General features: G+C 50.5%; 1 protein-coding gene and 1 long non-coding RNA gene across 9 annotated transcripts in view; one reads left to right on the forward strand and one right to left on the reverse strand.

Annotated features, from left to right (window-relative positions):
• Positions 1 to 682: 682 nt before the first annotated feature.
• Positions 683 to 8,595, reverse strand: LOC131813171 (uncharacterized). Its single transcript, XR_009346649.1, has 3 exons — positions 8,543 to 8,595; positions 7,211 to 7,718; positions 683 to 5,877 (listed from the first exon to the last, which is right to left on the reverse strand). It is a non-coding gene; the product is annotated as an uncharacterized LOC131813171 (long non-coding RNA).
• A 549-nt stretch (positions 8,596 to 9,144) lies between these two features.
• The window catches only part of STX3 (syntaxin 3), a 42,632-nt gene continuing 34,455 nt past the window's right edge, over positions 9,145 to 17,321 (forward strand). For 2 of the 8 annotated variants that reach the window (XM_059143380.1, XM_059143386.1), the window contains exon 1: positions 9,229 to 9,557. In XM_059143380.1, coding sequence (XP_058999363.1) covers positions 9,528 to 9,557 — 30 coding nt within the window. In that variant the 5' untranslated portion in view covers positions 9,229 to 9,527. Of the gene's footprint in view, positions 9,558 to 17,321 lie in introns of all 8 variants that reach the window. The other 6 variants (XM_059143359.1, XM_059143374.1, XM_059143332.1 and 3 more) reach the window with 5 other exon arrangements.

Below are 17,321 nucleotides of genomic sequence, written 5' to 3' on the forward strand. Positions count from 1 at the left end.
TATTTAGGTCATGAGGATGGAGACCTCATGAATGGGATTAGTGCCTTCATAAAAGAGACTCCACAGAGCTCGCTGGCCCCTTCCACCATGTGAGGGTACAAGAAGTCTGTGACCTGGAAGAGGTTCCTCACCCAACCTTGACCTCAGACTTCCAGCTTCCCAAACTGTGAGAAATACATTTCTGTTGTTTCCAAAGCCACCCCAACTACGGTACTTCGTAATGGCAGCCCAGTTGGACGAAGACATGAAGTGGACATAATTGGGAGGTTTGCTTTTTTAATTGAGCCTCTCTGGGTCAGGGAGGGGTAATGTTGGTTCAAATCTCAATTCGGGTTGAGGAAAGCTCGTTCTGTGGAGATAAACACTGGCTGGGCACAATGGAGGGAAAGGACTGTAGTGTGGCTGTGAGTGGGAGCATAACTGTTGTAGGATGATCCTTGTTTCAGAGTAATGGCATTGGAACATCAGAACATAGATGGTTTACTGTCTTTTTGTAGGGTGGTGGAAGTTCATTTATTCCTCTGCCCATTGATTAGTGAGTCATTTATTGGGGTGCTGGACTGGCTCAGTTGGTGGAATGTGCACCTCTTGAGCTTAGGGTTGAGTTCAAGTCTCATGTTGGGTGTGGAGCTTACTTAAAAAAATAAAAAAAAATTATGAGTGATTCATTCATCCAACAACATTTAAGAAGACAGTAAACAACTGTTTATTGAACTCTGCTATGTACTATGTACCCACCTGTGGTAGGTTGGGCAAGATGTAGAGAGGTAAGAGGCAGTTCCTGCCTTGTAGGAAGGGAAGTCTGGTAGTGTTGAAGAACACGGGCCATGATAGCCCAACAGCAAGTGATAGAATGCAGTTAGCTTCTGACGAGGGACAGAGAAAGGAATCAAGGCAAGTGTATCTGGGGAGGAGGCATTGGAGCTGACCATGCAGGTGTCCAGGTCTCTCTGTGTGCAAACAGGAGCAGGATGGGCATTTCTTCCTTTTAAAAAGATTTTATTTATTTATCTGAGAGAGAGAGAGAGAGCGCGAGAGAGTGCATGTGTGGGGGGTGTGGAGGCCGGGGGGGAGGGTTGGGGGGCAGGGACAAGCAGACTCAGCTGAGCCTGACTCGGGGCTCAATCTCATGACCCTTAATGGACTGAGCCACCCAGGCACCCAGGAAGGGCATTCCTGAAGGGGGGATTGTAGAGGCAGAAGAATGAGCTCTTTGTACCTCTGTTTCCTATCTGAAAAATGTTTGCTACATTTTTTTCTTTTGTTTTGTTCTGAAAATGTATCATAGGCTTAGAAGGCAGAAACCATGGCCAGGATTCGTGTTACATGGAACTAAAATGTTCCCATCTTTCTTTGAAAGACAAGAAGCGGGGGGCACTTGGGTAGCTCAGTCAGTTAAGCATCTGCCTTCAGCTGGGGTCTTGATCCTGGAGTCCTGGGATCTAGTCCCACATCGGGCTCCCTGCTCAGTGGGGAATCATCTTCTCCCTATGCCTGCTGCTCCCCCTGTTCCTGTTTGTGCTCTCTCTCTCTCCATCAAATGAATAAATAAAACCAAAAAAAAAAAAAAAAAAAAAAAAAGAAAGAAAGAAAGAAAGAAAAGAAAAAAACAAAAAGACAAGAACTGGAAAGGATCTTCTTTGGCTCACTTACGGACACTTTGGGCCTCTCCCGTGTTCTAGTGCAGTATTTCACTAGGTCGGTGTTTTCTGCAGGACATGAGTCCTGTTGAATAATTTCTATTTGGGAGAAATAAACTTTCTGTGGTCAAACAGGTGTGAGGAGCACTGTGTTGATCAAACCCCCACCAGTGGTCTCCTACAGGTTCACTCAGTGCCTGTAATGTGCAAATATGCAGTCAGACTCTAGGATGTGTGGTGCATTTCTCTTAGTTTTCTGAACTCTGTCCCCACCAAACTCTTCTATTCCTTACCCTGTTGAACCTGCTGAGGTTGATCGACTACTCAGAGGGGGGTTTCTTTCACTAGTGACTGAAATAGTCCAGGTACTTTTCAATTCCTGGTGCTCCTTGAGAAAAACAAGTGTAGTTATCATGGGTTTGCAGGCTTCTTCTCAAGGATTGCACAAGGGAATTAATGATTGCCCATTTATCATCACAAAAACCCAGGAGACAGACCCTGTTGTTTTCTCTGCTTACAGATAAGGAAACTGTGACACAGGGAGTTTCAGTAGCGTGTTCAAGGTCGCACAGCCAGGACAGGCAGAATGTGGGATTTTGGTGTAGATGGTGTGTGGTTTCAAAGCCCAGGGAACAAAACTACAACCTCTCTCAGCAAGCTCTCCCTGTACTATGGAAGCTTGGGAAATCCCTTCATTTTTCTATACTTAATTTCATAATAAATGAGGGAAGTAGTATCTACTCTATTCCTCCAAATTATTGTGACATCTTTGGGGGACAGGGAAAAACTGTAAAAATACAATAAAAGATTCAGCATGGTTGGTTTAATATCCAAATGGAGGGGTGCCTGCATTGGCACAGCTGGTAGAGCACACAGTTCTTGATCCCAGGGTTGTGAGTTCAAGCCCCACACTGGGCTTAAAAACACAACATCCAAATGGAGAAATATATGACATGACTTATTTTTTTGGTTATAAACATTTTTTTAAAGATTTTTATTTATTTATTTGACAGAGATCACAAGTAGACAGAGAGGCAGGCAGAGAGAGAGAGGAAGGGAAGCAGGCTCCCTGCCGAGCAGAGAGCCCGATGTGGGACTCGATCCCAGGACCCTGAGATCATGACCTGAGCCGAAGGCAGCGGCTTAATCCACTGAGCCACCCAGGCACCCCTGGTTATAAACATTTTAAAGCCATAGTGGTTCACTTGCCTTTCCCCTTTGCTCCACTGTGTTTATCTGTTCTTCTTGATAGGTGTTTTGAAGACGTTGCAAGAAGCAAGAAGAAGTTGTCTTCTGCAACTCAAAGTAACCATAAGCTCTTCTGGGTGAGGCTTCTTTTCTAGGTTCTTCAGGGGAGCACCTCATGCTTTTAGGCTCTAGGGATTGAGGAGTTTATATAAACAAAGTGAGAAATGCATAAGGTTCAAATTATTTACAGTGTCAAGTTGAAGGCACAGGTATATGGCCTGTGGAGTTTTGTGCTAGGAAAACATCTGAACAACACAATATAAGACCTTTTTCTTTGTAAGGGGCACCTGGATGTTTTAGTCAGTTAAGCATCCAACTCGATCTCAGCTCAGGTCTTGATCTAAGGGTTGTGAGTTCAAGTCCTGCAATGGGCTCCATGCAGTCCCTTTGGTCCACTGGAAAAAAAAAAAATCAGTTGACCAGAGATATATGCATTTATTTCTAAGGTCATGAACTCAAGCCCCATGTTGGGCTCCTACTTGAAAAAAATAAAAAAAAGAGACACGTTTGCAAATATTTTAAACTCAATTCTCCAAAACATGTGGCATTGCAATTGCATTCAGTTTTAAGTAAGGATTATTTTTCTTCCTCAGGGAGAAGAGAGGATCCGAAGGGAATGCATGAGAGAGAGAGAGAGAGAGAGAGAGAGTGTGTGTGTGTGTGTGTGTGTGTGTGTGTTAGTAGCCAACCATTCTTTGGTTTATTCTCCAAATATTTGCATTCCACTTCGTAGTAGCACTAGGAGGTGAATAATACTGGTTTGTTGCTCTTAAGCAGTTTATGGTCTAGCCAGGGAGACAGAGTGGAAAGCAGCTAGATACAAGACAACACAGGGTGGGCTTTCAAAAGAGGTCTGAACAAGTTCTTCTGGGAGCAGGCAGGCCATGGGGGCCAAGGGGCTGCCTGAGCGAACAGAAGGGTTCCAGGCCTTTTTTTTTTTTTTTTTTTAATGTAGTGTTCAATGATTCATTATTTGTATATAACATTCAGTACTCAATACAGCACGTGCCCTCCTTAATATCCATCACCCGGCTACCCCCTCCCCTAACGCTCTCCCCTCTGAAACCCTCAGATTGTTCCCCAGATTCCATAGTCTCTCATGGTTCTTCCTCTCCCCCTCTGATTTCCCTCCCCTAATGTCCGGAGGGTTTAGGTCTTAAAGGAGGAGCAGGGATCTGACAGATGTGAAGTGGAAAAAGGGCAGAGGGAGGTGGGAAATCCTGGGCACATCTGGCTCAGAGAAGAGGTGGGCGTTAGGTGAGGCGGACGATGGGGTTGTGTGTGTCATGGGGGTGACAGTGCTCGGGGCCGGGCCAGAGGGGGCGAGGGCCTGGCCTGAATGCCACTCTAAGAGTATGGACTCCCTCTTCTTTGTAACGAGAAGCCACTGAGGAGTTCCAATCCGAAGAGAGACGTATGGAGCGTATCATGGGAAGACTCACTTATTAAATGTGGTCAACGTTAACGGAGTGCCTAGTATATTTCTGGCCCTACGGCTGGGTCTGGGTCCACGTCGGTGAAGAGGAGAGATGAAGCTGCTGTCCTCACAGAGTTTACAGAAGGAGTGTGAGGCAGACCAGTGGCCTGTACGGCAGACCACGTAACTGGCAGTGAGGTATGGGCTATGATAAAGTCCAGGCCGTCACATGGGCATGTCTGGGGGACACTTAAGTTAATCCTGGAGGGTGCAACCTTTACTCTGAGGCCTGGAGAATGTATCAGGGTTGTCCAGGAGGTGTATGGGGGAGAAGCAAGCTGTAGGAAGGTGAAGAGTGTAACTCTGGCATTAATTTGGGATTTGACCTCTGTACTGGGTAGCTGAGAGATGGCTCCTGGCTTTCATTCTCCTCTGTAATCCTCTTCACCTCGAGTGTGGTCTGCAGCCCGCAGAGTCGCTGCTAGTGAACAGAATACAGCAAATGTGATGTCACAGCTGGCATTAGGTTACAAATACACCTTGGCTTCCTTTACCCTTTTTTGTTCATCTTCCTGCTCTGATGGAAACCAGCTGCCATGTTGTGAGCTGCTCTAGGCAGAGGTCTACATGGCCAGGAGACGGAAGGAAGCCTCTAGCCAGTAGTTCTTGAGGAACCAAATCCTGGCCATGCAGAGCGACCTTGGAAGAGACCCCCCCAAGTCAAGCCAAGAGATGAGACTGTTGCCCCAGGCGACACTGCTCTCTGAGGTCTGTGAGATTGTGCCACAGAGCCACAAAGCTCAGCTGCACGGGGATTCCCAAATCACAGAAGCCAGAGGATGATAAAGGTTTGTTGCTTCCAGCTGGTGGGTTCAAGGGCAATTTGTTATGCAGCAGTATGTAGCAATACAAATGCTAAAGGAGTTGAAAACCATGGGTCAGTAAGTTTATTCTCCATCCTTCCCAGTGGTGGGGAAGAGCTGGGGAACAGAAAGGACCTTCCCCTTAAATTCTCTTGTTCCCCTTATCTCTACTCACCACCATACCTCAAGGTGCAGCAGCCAGAAAGTGGTCTCACTGGTTCTGCAGCAGCCTCTTGAGGTCCAGATGGGGTAGGGCTCAGTCCATTTCTCCAATGGGAAAAGTAGACTCAGAGGGAGGAGAGAGAAGGAAGTGGAGCTCCCAGATGCCAGGATCCTCTCTTTGGTTTGTTTGTGAAAGTGAAATTAAGTGTTGGCTGAATTATACAGAGCCAAAATGCACACTTGACCTGGACGAGGTTTGTTTAATGGGGAAACAGCCACACCCAGACAGAGTGGGTGGGAAACCAAGTTCCTCTGTGGGGCAGAAAAATAAAAATACTTGAGAGAGAAAGGGCTCCTAGCGAGTCTGGAACCTTGAGTCCCTGTCCACCTACCTGGAGACCCTAGAGTCCACTTGGGCTCAATATCAGAGTCTTTTTCACCAGCCCCCAGAAGCCCCCAGGCTCCCCTGGCCCAGGTCCCATATCCCACTGAACTTGACTTTTCCAGTTCCTTGTACACAGCTAGCAGGTGGAATCCATACTTCTGCCTGGTGGGGAAGAGCACACATTAATATACTAATAGAAAATGAACAAAAGAGGATTCATGCCTAACTAGAGGTCTTTTTTTTTTTTTTTAAGATTTATTTATTTATTTATTTGACAGACAGAGATTACAGGCGGAGAGGCAGGCAGAGAGAGAGGGGGAAGCAGGCTCCCCGCTGAGCAGAGAGCCCATGTGGGGCTCGATCCCAGGACCCTGGAATCAGGACCTGAGCCAAAGGCAGATGCCCAATGACTGAGCTACCCAGGTGCCACTTAAGAGAGCTCTTTACAGTATTTTTTAATATTTACAAAGTTTTAAGTTAAATTATATAGTCATTTCTGTTATGGCCCCAAAGGCTAACCAAGAGTTTATTTTTTCTTCATGGAAACATCTCGTAGAAAATCAAATGTCTTTTTGGTTTCCTAGTTTTATTGAGATATAATTAACATATGACCTTGGATTAGTTTTCTCTTTTTTAAAGATTTTATTTATTTATTTATTTGACAGAGAGAGAGAGAGAGAGAGAGAGCGCACGCACACAAGTAGGCAGAGAGGCAGGCAGAGAGAGAGGGAGAAGCAGGCTCTCTGCTGAGCAGGGAGCCCGATGCAGGGCTTGATCCCAGGACCCTGAGACCATGACCAGAGCGGAAGGCATTTGTTTAACCAACTGAGCCACCCAGGCGCCCCAAGACATGGTATTAGTTTAAGGTGTACAGCATAATGATGTGATACACACACACACACACATACACACACACACACGGAAAAATAAATTTAGTTAACATCTGTTACCTCACATAGTTAAAATTTCTTCCTGTGATGAGAACTTTTTTTAAAAAAAGATTTTATGTATTTGTTTGCAGAGGGAGAGAGAGAGCACAAGCAGGGTGGTGGTGGGGGGTAGAAGCAGAGAGAGAAGCAGACTCCCCTCTGAGCAGGGAGCCCGATCCCAGGACCCTGAGCCTCTCAGAACCCTGAGTCGGAGGCAGATGCTTGACTGACTGAGCCACCCAGGGGTCCCAAGAACTTGTAAGATTTACTGTTGGGGCACGTGGGTGGCTCAGTGGGTTAAGCCTCTGCCTTCGGCTCAGGTCATGATCCCAGGGTCCTGGGATTGAGCCCTGCGTCGGGCTCTCTCCTCAGAGGGGAGTCTGCTTCCCTCTCTCTCTCTGCCTGCCTCTCTGCCTACTTGTGATCTCTGTCAAATAAATAAAATCTTAAAAAAAAAAAAAAAGATCTACTGTCTTGGCGACTTAGAAATGCACAACACATTCTTGTTAACTCTGGTCACCGTGCTGTACGTCCCATCCCCTGGACTTTTAACTCGCAGTTTGTACCTTTTGACCTCCTCCTTCCATTTTGCAGCCCCACCTCTGGCAACCACCGATCTGGTCTATGCCTCTGAGTTCGAGGAATCCAAATTTCTGATTATCCCATAAATATATTTTGATAAGGTTATGGAATCTTCTGAAATAAGAGATGCATGAATGAAAACAAAGACAATAGGACATTCTTAATCTTGAAAAGGTTGGGAACCACTAGTTTTGACCAGCCCCTATGTCACAAAGGAGAATGCAGGTTGTGTGATGTGAAGGGACCGCTGTTGTGTGGCAGAAAGTCTGCCGAGAACCCAGGCCTCCTGGCTCTGTGTCAGCAATCCTTCTACAACGCCATAGCAGCTCTCCCTTCATGGAAAGCACAGATTACATTTCTTAAAGGTTTGGACAAAGGCAAGGAGCAAGAAATAGCAGCAGGGAGGGAGATTTTTGTTTTGTAAAGCAATACACGAACAAAAGTTGGAACTTTTCAACCAGGAAAGATGTTTCCTTGAGGTGTCTGGAAAAACTGCGAAATAAAATGGAAAAAAGAATTATTAGGTTATTAGGTATCAGATGGCATGCTAGGCCTTTCTGGGTTATTTGCATTTATTACTGATTTGTGCCTCCTGTGGTCTTGTAACTATTTTACAATTCTGTAAATTGTAGAAAACTGCTCAGAATGCAAATAACTCTTGTCCATAGAGATGCAAATGAGATCTTTCCCATGGAGAAGCCAGTTTTGCATTTAACATACTCATTTCAGCATTCTTGATTGCCTGTGTATGGGTGTTCCTTGGGTCCTTCCCTTAACAGTTTTTTGACACCTTAATGGTTCCCTCATTAATTCGTCAAATAAAATCTTTGATGTGTGTTCATTTTATAGTTGTCTGAGAGTCATGATTTTATCTTTATTTTCAATATTTTATTTATTTATTTGAGAGAGAGATAGAGCGAGCACTGGGGTGGGGGAGAGGCAGAGGGAGAAACAGACTCCCTGCCCAGCAGGGAGCTGACTCAGGACCCTGGGATCATGATCTGAGCCGGAGGCAGAGGCCTCACCGAATGAGCCACCCAAGTGCCCCTGATCTTATCTTTTTAAAAACAATTATCTTTTAAAAGGAGGCCTTGAATATTCCATCTGTGGATGTGTTCAGGCAGAAGCTGAACGGCTATCCTTGCTCCTTATTCCAGACTCCTATGGCCCGTTCCAGACTTTAATGTAAAGCTCTTCAAATATCTTGGGATATTTCCCTCAGGAGACTCTCTTTTTCTAAGGCGCGGGATCGCGCTATCCCATCCCCACTAACAAAAATTTAAGGGAAGGTGGGATACGGTTTCTGACTTACTCACCTTTTCCATGTATGACCACCAGGGGGCGCAGAAGCCTGCCTTTATCAAGGTCGCACCCCGCGCTCTGCGGCGCGAGCCAGTCGTTCCTCCCCCGTCGCCCGGGCCTCACGGCACACCCAAGTGGGGATTCACTCTGCCTTACAGACGCGGAAACCGAGTCCCCGGGCGAAACGGCGACTTCCCCAAAGTTGTACACCTTCTGAGCGGCAGGTGCTGGCGTCGGCGCTGGACTGCGCCCCTTCCTCGGAGGAGCCCCGACCGCCGGCTGTGTCAGACCCAAATTCTTCGCCCCCACCTGCCCCGTCCCGTCGCATGCCCAGTTATTTCCTCCAGGAACGCGCGTCCACAGCGTCCGCCCGCAGGCCCCTGGACGGCCAGCTCCGGCACCCGGAGCGCCCTTCCTCCCGGCGGCGCGCCTGGCTCTCCCGCCCACCTGCGAGGCGCCGAGCGCGTCGCCCGAGTTCTCGGTTCGCCGGACCGCGCGGGGCTGGGGCTGGGGCTGGGCCCGGCACAGCCTGGAGCAGCCGGGGAACGGCGGGCGGGCAGACGGAAAGGGTGGGCTGTCCGTCGGTCGCGCGGGCCCGGCCCTCCCTCAGGACTTCCCCGCCCCCTGAGGGGGCCGCCGCGCCGGTAGCGGGAGCCGTGGGGGCGGGGACCGGCTCGGGCCCTTTAAGGAGGAGCGCGGGGCGCGGCCCAGGTGAGGGGCGGGCCCGCCGGGCGGATCTGCGCTGCGCGCCGGCGCCGGCCCGGGAGCCGGATTTGGAGCGCTGGGCGCCGGCAGGGCCGGAGGGGGCGGCTCGGCGGAGCCTCCCGTGGCCTCGGACGCTCCTCCTAGCCCGCGGCCGCCGCCCGCCTCCGCCTGCGCCTCCAGCTCCGTCGCCCCGGCCGGCCGGCCGCCACTTCCGGCCGCTCACCTGGGACGCGCTCACCTGGGACGCGCTCACCTGGGACGCGCTCACCTGCCTCGGGGCGCCTGGGCACCAGGATGAAGGACCGGCTGGAGCAGCTGAAGGCCGTGAGTCCCGCCGCCCCCGGGAACTGGCGGCCCCGGGGCTGCAGCTGCGCGGGACCGGGCCTTCCCTTTGCTTCCCACATCGGGGCTAGAGGGGGGCCCCCGTGCGAGGCTTGAGCTCCCGGAGCTCCAGCCGCATCCGCGCCCCTTCCTCACCCCCCTCCCCTCCTCTTCGGGGTCATGTGGCGGTGATTCATCCCTGGACTGCGATTTCCGTGGATGCCTGCCGCTCTTCCCCCGCCCCGCCCCTTCCTCCAAGCTGGACTGTCACTCCGGAGCTGGGGTCCGCGGGCCGGGGCTGCCTGAGCCCTGCGGGATTCTCTGTGAAGTCAGGGGTCACCTCCACCTGCCTGCTACTGCCTGGCACTCTGCCCAGGATCGGCCTCCTCTTACCCTCCTTGTCTCCCTCAGTGGGGCGTCGAGTCAGGCTGCCCCTCCCCTGGGTGACCTCCTGAGCTGGGAGCTGGTCATGTGCCAGGAAGGGCTTTGCTCCCCGCCATTCCGAGGTCTATAATTATTAATTTCTCCCCCATCCTTCGGACAGCTGGGCAAAGGATCCGAAGATAGACTGTCTTTGGTCCCACCGCACTAAAGCTGAAAAACTCAGCCTACTTACCCTTCTGAGCTTCTGTTTCCTTATCTTTTGAGTGAGGATGATCATGCCTTAGAGATTTGTTATGATATCAAATGACATAATGGGACTTGATGTAGAGAATTGTTAAAGCATGGGTATTTGAGTCATTGACTCATTCTACAAATAATTACTGAGTACATTCTATGGGGTAGGCCCTGTGCTAAGCCTTGGGGATTGGGTGACACAGGCTCTGTCTTGATGGAATTTTAAATCTAGCCTTTGGCAGATACAGAACAGTCCCTCTACCTGGGAGCTTGTTAGGTAGCTAGAAGTCTAGGCCTCTCCCCACCCCCGCCCCACCTGGACCTACAAAATCAATCTGATTACTCAGGAATCTCCCCAGTGAGGCAAAACCTCATTCAGCTTTGGGGAGCACAGGAATATATAGAACTGGGTTTGCCTCCTGGCTGCACTGCTTACTCGGAGCCTAGTTTTGTCATCTGTAAAGGGTGTGGTTGTGAGGACTGATAGTGGGAGAGCACACAGACCCCTTTTCAAGGTACAGAGCACAGGTAGGATTAATATACGGTAAATATTATGCTGGTAGCTGTAAAAGCTCTTTGGAAAAATCCAGCCCTCCTACAAGCGTGAGGGACTGCCAGGAGGGCATTGGGTTGGTATTTCTTTCTCCTCCCTTGTCTCTGGTGGGACCTTCATGCCCCCCTCGCCTGCTCTGCCAGCTCTGGGTCTTAGGGCTGCAGAGGGGGCCAGGGTGATGGGGAACGGAGGATGCAGAAGGCACAGCTGCAGAGAGTAGGAGGGAGACTCCCTGCCTCCCGCTCGCCTTGTCATCTGAGCCTCATAACATCCTGGTCACTGACGGGACAGATTTTATTGCCCCTATTTTCATACAAGAGGCAAGTAGAACCCAGCTTGGGTAGGAGGGGTATCCCAGAGCTGGGCAGGGCACAACCCGGAGTGGATCCCAGGCTCCTGACGCTCTCCACCGGACTCTTTTCCTGAGGTGTGCTGGCTGGGGAGGCAGGGAGGAAAGAGGAGTATGGTTTTGAAGCTCTTCCTCTATGGGCCAGCACACCCACCAGTCCTAAAACAGCGCTGAACTGAACAGGGGGCGGAGGCAACTCCCTTCCTTGTGTTAGAAAATCCCTTTGCAGAGGAAGATAGCCCACAGCCCCTTTTAAGCCAACTGTCAACAAGTAGCAGAGAACTTTGAGTTCTGAGTTTCCTTGCCAGGAAAGCCAAGCAAGTCCCTTTGGGTTGGTTCCCCGAGTCTCATTGTCACCCTCTGTCAAATGGGGCTTCGCCTCCAGGGAAGGTCAGGGTGCCGCCCTAGTGTTTTGGAGCGGAGAGGACCAGGCTGCAGGTTCAAAGGTTCTGATTGTGGCCCAGCCACTGAAGAGCTGTGTTCCTTCCTATCCTTTATCCTTCTGCTTCTCTGTTCCTCTTTTGTTAAACAAGAACTTTTGTTCACCTCAGAAGCCCCTCCTGGTTCACGTCTTCTGTGAGGTCTGTTCAAGTTTGCTTGGATTTTTGTTTCTAGTCCGCACCCCGCCCCTGTGCCCCTGCGGGTGAGAGGTGCCTTCCCTGCAGCAGGGCAACCCTCCCTCTGCTTTCGTCGGTGAAGGACATTCTTTACCCTGCAAGAAACCCGTTTCACGTGGAGTAGTCCTGTGCAATCTCCTCTGTGGGATCTTTCTAAACCTTTAGGGGAGGCGAGCTGATAACTGCCTCCAGATAGTGGGAGGGATGTCACGTGCAGGAGATTAGCTTTCGTCCTTGTAGATAAAAGGAGATTGAAGTTGATACGTAGAAAGAAGGACTCTCTGCACAAAAGCTTTGTCAGTAGTGAGAGCTGCCCAAGGACAGACTGGGCTGGCCGGAGAGGTTGGGAACCCTCAAACTGGAGGTGGGGGGGTGGGGGTGGGGTGAGGCAGGAAGCTTGTGGGAGGTTGAACATTGTCGGAATTTGAGCAGTGAAGGCAAATGAAAAGATTTCAGGCCCTCATTCACCCTAATGATGTGTGGATGCTTTGTTGTGTGTGAGTCGGTTCTAGGTGAGGTGAGGCTCTGAGGTTTCCAGGACCGAAGTCTCAGGGTTGCACCCATAAAGCGGGTCATTGTACGGTCCCCCCATAGTGCCGTTGTGGAAGTTGAATGAGATAATCTGAGATAATCATCGGCCATAGGACATGTGAGTTCCCCAACCTGATCTGCTGGGAGCACCGTCCACACTGAGGGGCATTCCTTCCAGAGGCCAGGGTCACAAGACCTGACTCATCCCTTTCCCTGTTCTCTCTGGTAGGCTTAGTCAGCAGCCTGCTTCCCCAGGGAGGACAGGCTCGCCAGGAATGGGCACTGCCTACCCCCCGCCCGTCTCATAAGGCGGTTCTTGCTGATTTCTCACTTAGCCGACTTTGGGGTCCTTGGAGTCCATGCAGTTCCTGTCCGTGCTCCCTTTTCATTCCGCAAACATGTACCGAGCACCTGCCATGGCCCAAGCACCAGTGATGGGTATTTGGCTTTACTGGCGATTACCGCCTGTTCTGCATGTTCGTAGGAAGTTCACAGACAGGGAGATGCAGGAGAAGCAGAAGATGACAATCCCGTCCTTGGGGACGCTACAGTGGGAAGAGCCTGTTGACTGGCCTCTGGGGACAAGGCACTAGAGAGTGCTTGCCAGAAGGGATAGTTAGCTGGTTTTGTTGAGACCAAGTCTCATCTCTCCAGGACACGTAAAATCTGAGAGGGGAGGCTCTGGGATTTTCTGAGCCACTCTCCCACTCGTGAGCGCTTCCCTTCTTCACCACGATCAGTGCTTTGGGACTTGTATGTGCTGGGAAGGCTCAGCCTCATCCTCTTGGACCTCTTCCTCCTGGACATCATGTTAGACAGAATTAGGACACAGAGTCTGGGTCTTAAAGAGTAAATGGTCACATATGAAAGAAGAACCCAAATCAAAGGTAGGTTATGATAGTGGGAAGCCAATGATGTTGGGAATCGAGGTCAAGGACTTTGGACCCCCTGAAGTTGGCCTGTGAAGGACTAGAAATAACTTGGGATATACCAGGCCCTCCAAAGCCAGTGCCAACAGGGACACACTAATGAAATCAACCACGTGGGGCTCGAAAGGCCAGACGGACTCTTTTATCTTTCTGTTCTGTCTTGTGTCTTACTGCATCCCCCAAAGGCTCCTTGGCCTCCTGTTGCATCTGACGTTCTGGGGTCTCCTTGGGATGGGGGGGCCCCCATGGTAAGGGTTTGAGGGTAACCCCGTCAGAAGCATGGGGCTGTACTTCCCCTTTAAAGCTTACTTCATTCAGTAAATATATATTGGGCTCCTCTGGTGTGCCAGGTGCTTTGGCTCATAACCAAATCTTGACATCCTGACTTGAGAATCTCTTGATGGAGATTCAACTTAAGAACCTTTTCACTGAGCTTCTGTCCTTTAGTGATAAGATTTCTCACTGGTCAGTGGTTTCCTCCTGGGAGGATTCACCCCATGGGAGAGCAGTTGAGCTGGAGCAGACAGGAGGCCCCACGGGGCTGAGTGACAGGGGATTGAGCAGGGATTACGGACTCATCAGCCAGAGGCCAGAAGAGAAAGCGCTTGGACCGAGAAGGGGATTAGATTTATTTTTGTTCTGGGAGTGAGGGGGAGGCCGGGGCCTGGCAGAAGCTGGGGGAGAAATGCTTGTTTGTGTCATGCTCTCTCCCTTCTCCAACTATCAAAATTCCTACCTATCTTCCAAAACACATTCTTGACACTCCCCCTCCCTAACTGCAGCCTGGATCTCCTCCTACCGTTCCAGGTGCCCACATGGTCTGCACTGCTTTGTAGCAAATGCCTTTCTCCTGTGAGGCCAGTGGGGTTTTTGTCACCACGAAGCAGGCTTGAAACCACCTTCATTTGTTTTTTCATGAATTGGACTCTTTGTCTCCTAGGTCCTCTTGTCTTTAAGATTGATGATTCTAGGGCCACCTGGCTGGCTGGGACTCTACAGCAGACTATCCTTAATCTCAGGGTTGTGAGTTGAGCTCCCACTGGGTGTAGAGACGACTTAAAAATAAAATCTTAAAAATTGTTAATTCTCTTCCTTGCTGTCACCATATCATCAGCTGCTGTAAAAATGACCCTTTTTTGAACAGCTACTGACTCTCTGACAGGACTTGTGTTAGGGGCCTTATGGACGTTGTCTCTAAACTAACCCTGTCAACTGTGCAAGGCAAGGTGATGGTTTCTATGGTTCCCATTTCACAGGTAGGGAGATTGAGGCTCAGATTTGATTGACGTTCCCAGCTAGGAAATGTTGGGATCAAGAATCGAACATGTCTGGCTTTTCTAGGTTTTCCTGCGTCCGTATTTGATCGTCTCCCAGCCACACTGCACTGCACGCCCCTTGATGCAGTGGCAGAGAGGAGATTCCTGTGGGGCTCCAGTGCCTGGCACTCTGCGTGGTGGTCATCTAGCCAACATTTGTGTATTGTGTATTGACAAATCCACGGCGTGGCCCTTACACAGCCCTTACTCATGATTATGGCTTCGGCTTTCCTCTCCAGTACCTATAGGTTGGTGAAATGCAGCATTTACTCAGGAAGCCTGTGACTTTGCTTAAGAAGCCAGGGGTCACTGATTCCACCCTCAAGGACAGGATGGTCGAGTTCTGAGGCTCCTAGCTGTTCCTAAACCCTCAGCCTGGTTCATCATGGAGCATGGCCCTGTTCAGAAGGACAGTGAAAGAGAAGATGTGGATGCCACGGGTGAAAATGTAGCTCATCCCATTTTTCCCCTGGCAAAGCCTTAGACACCTCTGAATGCTCCGGTCCAGGGTCACCGCAGGGCAGCCTCCAGACCCTGAGTGGGCAGCACTTCCCACTCCTCGAACTCTTTATTCTTGCTGGTGGGTAACAGCAGGGGCCGAGTGTTGGAAGCTGCCTGCCTGGTGTGTGTGCTGTCTGGGAGAGCACAGACGATAGAGCCCCCAGCAGGGAAGGCTGTAGACCATGCATCCAGTGAATGAATGGGGACAGTCTGCACATGAGCTGACTTGGGATTCTGGAGCCCCCGAGGGGCCATACCTACAGCCACTTGGACTTCAGGTCTATGTGGCTTCCTCCTGTCACCAGTGTCCTCAGTCTCCCTGATCAGGTCGGCCGTTTTTCCGGCAATGGGCCATTTCCACAGCAGCGTTCCCCTGCGGGCACTGTGAATGTGGTTCAGCCTAAAGGAGGTGAGGGGAACAGCTGCTCTCTGGGGTGCTTAGCTGCTTGGGTCAGGGCAACTCAGTGGGGCATTGGGCTTGCTTTTTTAAAAAAATAAACTTGTAACTTTGGACTAATTTTGGATTTACAGAAAAATTACAGAGACAGGGCAGGGAGACCCTGTCTACCTGCATCTGGTGTCTTCCCTGGATAACACCTTCCATTATGATGGTGCGCTTGCCAAAACTCAGGAACTGGTATTGGCCTGTTACTACCCACTGAACTCCAGACTGGATTTGGATTCCACTCCTTTTCCCACGAATGTCCCTGTCTCTGACCTGGGCTCCGGTCCAGGACTCCAGATGGCAGTTGGGTGTCCTGCTTCCTTCACCTTCCCTGGCCTGCGACGGTTTCTCTGTCATTCCTTGTTTTCCACAGCCTGGTTGGTGTTTCCACGGCTTGGGTGTTTTCATGCCTTGGAAGCGTGTTTCGGGAGGCCAGCGCTGCATGCCTGCGCGGGGGTGTAGTGGCGGTTGGAGGCGTCGCTCGCGGCCGTGGGAGCAAGGGCTCTCCTGGCTCAGGCGCTCACCATCTGCGCCATCTTGGGCAGGTTGCTTGGCTTCTTTCTGCTTTTATTTTCTCAGCTGTAACATGGGGAGGGTCCCCAGAAGATCGCTGTCGAGGTTAAATGGTAAAGGTAAAGTGCACGTCTTAGACGAGTCCTCAGCCCGTGGGGAGCGCTCAGTAGATGGGAGCTCGGGTACCTAATAGTGAAGTGTTCTAGAAAGATCGTGATGGGATGGGGCGGAAAGGAAGTGTTGAGCAGGAGGCTGGGGATGAGTCGAGAGGAAGATGGTTTTAGTTCCTCCATTCTGTGTCCTTGAGAATGGGGTGCTGTGGGGGTGTCAGAGGGTGGGGTGCGGAGGGAGAGGAAGTCAGAAAAGGCTGGAGTAGGGGGCAAGAGCTGGAAGGGGACCTGACCCGTCCAGGGAGAAGCAGAAGATATTTTTCAGTTTCTTTGAATGGCTCCTGGGATATGAGAGGACACAGGAAGAGGGGTGGACTTCTCACTCCGGTGGCCTTCCTGCAGGTATCCTTTGGGTAAACCTACTCATCTTTTAGCATTTCCCCACGGGGTCACCTTTGTAACATTCTCTAATAGACACTCTCCTCCCCAGGAAGGAATCCCCTTAGATTCAGGCAAGGTTGGGCACCCCATCTTCGCCTGGGTGTGTGATTCCTTCAGTGCTATCCTCGCTCAGCATGTGGAGCTGTAACGACCGGTGTGCCTCCCAGTGGAGCTAGTGAGGTCCTGGAGGACAGGGCGTGCCAAGCTTGGTCTGTGCATCTCCAGTGTCTGTACTGTTGTCTGGCAAATGATGGTTGTTCAGTAAATACTGTTGGATGAATGAATGGATGGGACTTCATCCTGTGGGAAAGAGGATGTGTGGCTGTGGGGTGGGCTGTGACATCCCATCATCTCTCTAAGTTCATGCACCATGAGCCCAGTGGATTGGGCCAGCAGCGTTCCATCCTGGCTTGGTTCCATGTTAGCCGTGTGATTCTGGACGAATTAACCCCCTACCACAGATTCCTCATCTGTATAGACATCTACCCAGAGGACGTTTTCCCCCACCTCCTTTTCTTTGGGTGAACTTCCATCCCTTTTCACTGTTCCTTCTCCAGACCTAGCTCAGGTCCCGAGAAGCAGAAACAGTTGGCAGTTAACATGGTACTGGGAATGAAACTTCAATGATTTTTATATCCAACAAATGGAAAGCAGGATCTTTTCAAACACATGTAGAAGACTGAAAAATACTGACCGTGTATGAAGACATGAAGAAAATATATGTCGGATTGCAGAGAATATGAAATCTTTTAGGCCATGTTCTCTGATGATGACATAATAAAATTAACAATACAATAATCCTCCCCCCTGCCCCACCCCTCCCCCTGGGAGGCTTACCTGCTTT

This window comes from Mustela lutreola, chromosome 1 (assembly GCF_030435805.1).
Source record: "Mustela lutreola isolate mMusLut2 chromosome 1, mMusLut2.pri, whole genome shotgun sequence".
NCBI lineage: Eukaryota > Metazoa > Chordata > Mammalia > Carnivora > Mustelidae > Mustela > Mustela lutreola.